General features: G+C 45.9%; 1 protein-coding gene across 1 annotated transcript; it reads right to left on the reverse strand.

Moving 5' to 3' along the window:
- Positions 1-2692: 2692 nt before the first annotated feature.
- LOC136534856 (uncharacterized) lies at positions 2693-4246 on the reverse strand. The gene is made up of 2 exons (XM_066527218.1): positions 3783-4246; positions 2693-2909 (listed from the first exon to the last, which is right to left on the reverse strand). Exons 1-2 carry the CDS (start codon positions 4173-4175, stop codon positions 2865-2867), a joined length of 438 nt encoding a protein of 145 aa, XP_066383315.1. The 5' UTR covers positions 4176-4246; the 3' UTR covers positions 2693-2864.
- Between the last annotated feature and the right edge of the window lie 938 nt (positions 4247-5184).

Below are 5184 nucleotides of genomic sequence, written 5' to 3' on the forward strand. Positions count from 1 at the left end.
CCCTCGACGATCCTCGCTACTCCAAGCTGTCTAGGTGGCGGCAACCACTAAGAGAAATAAGTGAATCCCACAGCGAAACACGAATACCAAGTGCCTCTAGATGCAATCACTCAAGCAATGCACTTGGATTCTCTCCCAATCTCACAAAGATGATGAATCAATGATGGAGATGAGTGGGAGGGCTTTGGCTAAGCTCATAAGGTTGCTATGTTAATGTAAATGACTAAGAGAGTGAGCTTGAGCCGGCTATGGGGCTTAAATAGAAGCCCCCACGAAATAGAGCCATTGGCTCAATTATTGGGCAGACTGCGCATCGACCAGACGCGCTACTCGAGTGCACCGGATGCAATGTTCGTGAATACTGGACGCGTCCGGTAGGTCGACCGGACGTGTCCGGTCGCTCCTAGACCACCACATGTCCAGTTCAAACCAACGTAGCTGTTGCTGCCCACACTTACATGCGTCCGGATGCTCAGACTGGACGCTGAAATAGAAATGACCAGACATTGAGCCGTAGTGTCCGGCCGAGTCCAGAGAGTACTCGAGGCCGATCGTACGCGTCTATTAGAAACTGACTGGACGCTGAGCCTCAGCGTCCGGTGGAGTCCAGTAAGCACCCACGGTCGACCGAACATGTCCGGTCACTCCGGATCGGACGCTGCCAGCGTCCGATCAACTGTTTCACCGAATAACGACTTAGCTGATTCACACCGAACGCGTTCGATGTGGTGACCGGACGTGTCACGACGTTGAGTTCGTCGTTAATACCGGACGTGTTCGGTCACCATATCGGACGCGTCCGATCACTCTGTGACCAGCGCGACTAACTCCTTTTCAACTATGTCTTCTTCACCCTTGCTCAAATGTGCCAACCACCAAGTATATCACCTTGTGCACATGTGTTAGTATATTTTCATAAACATTTTCAAGGGTGTTAGCACTCCACTAGATCCTAAATGCATATGCAATGAGTTAGAGCATCTAGTGGCACTTTGATAACCGTATTTCACTATGAGTTTTACTCCTCTTAATAGTACGGCTATCAAACCTAAATGTGATCACACTCGCTAAGTGTCTTGATCACCAAAATAAAATGGCTCCTACCACTTATACCTTTGCCTTGAGCCTTTTGTTTTTCTCTTTCTTCTTTTCAAGTCCAAGCACTTGACCATCATCATGTCATGATCTTCATTTGCTTCACCACTTGGAATATGCTACCTATCTCATGATCACTTGATAAACTAGGTTAGCACTTAGGGTTTCATCAATTCACCAAAACCAAACTAGAGCTTTCAATGACGAAGATGGCGTCGGTCAAGTCAAGAACCATGGTGAAGGCATTAGAGCTTCATGGAGGTTGGACATGCATCGACATCGGTTAGTCATGCCTAGTAAGGCATGCATGAGGGTTTACCGGCTTGATCCTCAAAATTGTTTATGGATAGTTTAATAGTTTGGGCCTCAAAACCAACGTTGGAGGGTTTGCTTGTTTGGACCTAAAAACCAGGCGTGAATGGTTTGGTGCTTTGAGCCTCAAAACCATTGACGACGGGTTTGAAAGGTTATGGCCTTAAAACTAGGGACTGGCGGATCTGCCGACATGGTGTGCCATCGCGAAGCTTGCATCAAGGTGAAGCAATATCGAGAACACGTCGGGTCCATTGGATCAACAATGAAAAAATTAAACGGTTTTTCCCTTGGGGTATTTAGGTTGAGTCCTTCATATAAGGGTAACTTGGGAAATAGCTGAATGCCTATATATGGGAGATGGCTGGTTTCGAAGCCAAGCCTTTGGGGAGATTAGAAGGATTATTCTCATTTGTGAGGTTGAGAGCTTTGCCTAGATCTAGAGAAAGGGAGAGAGTTGAGACTCTTTGATTTGAGCTCGGTTCCATCCAAGCTTGGAGATCTATTAGGAGTGGCTTGTAATCGTACATTTTTAGTGATTTTTGGAGCCATTTTGGGTGATTTTTGATCTGCTGGTTTGGCTAGGTTGTGAGCTCAATTTTGGAGTTTTTTGGGACCCTTGGAACTCGATGAAATTGTGGCTTGAAGCACAGCTCTCTTTGAGCTGAAATTTATGAGGTGTTCTTTGTTCGGTCTTAGGTTCCATTATGTCTTGAGTACATGCTTAGGCTTTGTCTCCAACGGATTGCCATGAGAGCCCTCAAATCCTTTGTTTCAAGAAAATTATGACACCCTCAATATGAGAAAGAAAAATCAAGATTCATGGCCAAGCTGCTTTGAGGTTTTGGGAAAGATATTTTGGGGATACCTTCACCATATCCTAGGGAAGGTGTCGCAAAATTTCGTGTCATTTTGACTTCGTTTGATCGAGTTTGGTAATTTTCTTCCTTGGTTTTGGCCTGCTGAAAACAGCTTGCACGGAACTTTCACGACGTTGCAGCTTTGCGCACAACTGCTAAACTTTTGCAGCTGGTAAGGTTGTAAGGTGCTTCTAAGCTTCTTCGAGTTTTTTTTGGCTTGTGTTTGACCATTTCGCCTTCCTAGCATTGTCTCTAAGTCTAATAGTCTTTTTGTGGCTATGCAGACTTGAATTTGCTAGAAGAGATCAGTTTTTATGGAATTTTAGGATATAGGCCAAGTTCTTGAAAAAGAACTTTGCTAATTAGCAACAAAGGGACGTGGAGAAGCATTCAACACGAAACTAGAACGAGTATGAAGCTCTATATCTCGCACTTGCCACAACATGCATATAGATATAGTAGTCTATACAAAAAGCTGGCGCCCATAGCACGAAATACAAAGGATTTTATTACACCCAGTAACAAAGACGTACATGTAGAGTAACCAAACATGCATATCCCATCGATAGAATTGCCACCGCTTGCTGATGATGAAGACTAGAGCAGGTCCGTTAGCACTGAGATCGCCGCAGCATGCTTCTCCTACACACAAGTTTTTTTTAATTAATTTCATTAACTCATAGTTTTTTTTTTTCTGTGAACATGCACATTACACTAATTTCATTAAGATGACAGCAAGTTTTATACGGAGTGGCCAAAGGCGAGCGAGATGCCCCTACTTTGACGCCCCACACAAGCAGAGATTACACAGGTTGTTAGTTTTTGTGAGGGACTACATCTTGACATATTTGGCATTAACTCACATGCGTAGGTTGAACAACACTTGGCTTCAATCAGTCTGTTCGTTTCGGCTGAAACGATCGTGGATTAATACTGTTGGCTGGTTTAGTGTGAGAGAAAAATATTGTTCAGGCTTATAATCCATGATCGTTTACGACCAAGTGAACAAGCGGAATGTTGGCTGGTAGGTTGAACAACTTTGAAGCCAAGCTAAATTGTCTTAAAAAAAATGTTTAAATCCAGTTTCATTGACGAAGACAGGTAAACTTTTCAAATAACACACATCAGAGTAGCATATAAGCTGTAAGCTACGATCACATGTTACATTGCGTCCAACTTTTAGAACTAAGCTTAGATGCACGTGTATAGGATCCACATGGTAGAAAAAGTTATCTATCGCTTCTCATCCAATCGTTCTCTTAGTACAATATCACCATAAGGAAGGAGTACATTAATTGCATAGAACCAAGGAAGAAGGGTACATGAGCTGTTCGACTGATTATTTTTGTGGCTGATAAGTCGGCTGATGTTGTTTCGTTGTCAGATAAAAACATTGTACGGATAAGTTTAATCGAACAGGTTTGTTGAACATATACTGTACAGTTCTAAGTCGTGTCAGACTGTTAGTGCATTTTGATGACGTGAACTAGGTAAGCAAAGAGGTGTCGAAAGCACCTGGTCACGAGCTCTGTCCCGGATGCCACTGCACACCGGCCGGCCGCTCTCGTCGTACAGTATCATCCCGCTGAACCGCGGCAGCTGGCACTTGACGCCCATCAGCACCCTCCTCTGCCATATCGGCCGCACCGGAGTGCCGCCGGACACGGCAGCGGCAGCTCCCTCCACTCCACCACTTTTGACGCCCATGCCCGCCACCGGAGCCACCGCCGCCGCCTTCTGCTCTACCTGCACGTCGTCTGTGTCGCCTCCCAAGATCCCGTACTCGCAGTCACCACTCTCCACGCCGGCAACGACCTTATGGACGACGCGCCCCCGCACTGACCGGCTGCAGCAGTCGGCGCCGTAGAGCTTCTCCTTCCAGAGCGCCACGGACAGGCAGAGACCCATGATGCGAATGCTTGCTAGCACTGGATCAGAGATTCAGGGTGCAGGGACAGCAGTGTCGTAGCAGGCGGTAGGGTAGGGGGGGGGGGGGGGGGGGGGGGGGGGGGGGTGCGGGGGCAGTGTGGCGCGGTTGGCTTCTTACGGCGAGCGACGCCAAGAATATCATTGATGCGCGCACAGGCTGCCCGTGAACCTTGCCGTTTGTAGTGATGCAGTGAGCGTTCGCTTCGATGCTCACTCATTTACGTTTCACCGTTATCTGGGTGGTGGCGCGGACGTGTGACGGTGACCGAGCCTCATCGATCAGCTGGTGACTGCCTGACTTGGGTTGGGTGCATGTGAAGAACGCCCAGCTCGGCTCGGCGGATGGAGTAACCTTCAGAAGGAGGCGACGGACGATGAACATATGAGCCGTGATGTGCGGAGGAGAGCGATCGCTTGTGCCGTCGTTCACGGATCCATGCATGACTGGGGGCTCAAGCAATCGTCCAAAACAAGTAATTCATCGCCATCACAGAACAAGATGGTGTTAGCTCTTAGCTGCTACTTTCTTCACTGGAATTAAAAGATAAGGAGGTTCATCAAGACCAAAGGATTGATTGTTACAAGGCGGGTTTTCTTATTGAGGAAGCATTTTATTAACTCGAGATACTTACATCGAGTTGATATAACCATCTCAAGATCACCTCCGACCTCTACATTAAAACACACAGCCTATAAAAAGTTATTTTCTCAACAAATATACACTCTAGTGACTATCAATCTTTAAACTAGACTGCCACGTATGTGTCTGGATAAAAAAATGCTTGACCACATGCTCCAATTTTTATTTTTAAAGGTGCTCTCAATTTCCATAGTTACTTATTAATATTTGGGACATCATAATGGATCATAGCAAGATAATGTGGTTTAACCGAGAACTGTCCATTTTTTGTTAAGTTCCAGCGAAGTTTATCATGCTCATGACAATGTTAGAAATAAATGGAAGCAATGTGTTCCACGCTACTAACTT

This window comes from Miscanthus floridulus, unplaced genomic scaffold (genome assembly GCF_019320115.1).
Source record: "Miscanthus floridulus cultivar M001 unplaced genomic scaffold, ASM1932011v1 os_2356_2_3, whole genome shotgun sequence".
NCBI classification, from domain to species: domain Eukaryota; kingdom Viridiplantae; phylum Streptophyta; class Magnoliopsida; order Poales; family Poaceae; genus Miscanthus; species Miscanthus floridulus.

What these genes read in the sequence shown, in the direction of transcription:
- LOC136534856 (XM_066527218.1), bottom strand. Translation starts at nt 4,175, where the DNA reads ATGGGTCTCTGCCTGTCCGTGGCGCTCTGGAAGGAGAAGCTCTACGGC. An exon ending in GGGACAGAGCTCGTGACCAG is followed by an intron (nt 2,910 to 3,782) that starts GTGCTTTCGACA and finishes ACTTGTGTGTAG; the next exon opens with GAGAAGCATGCTGCGGCGAT.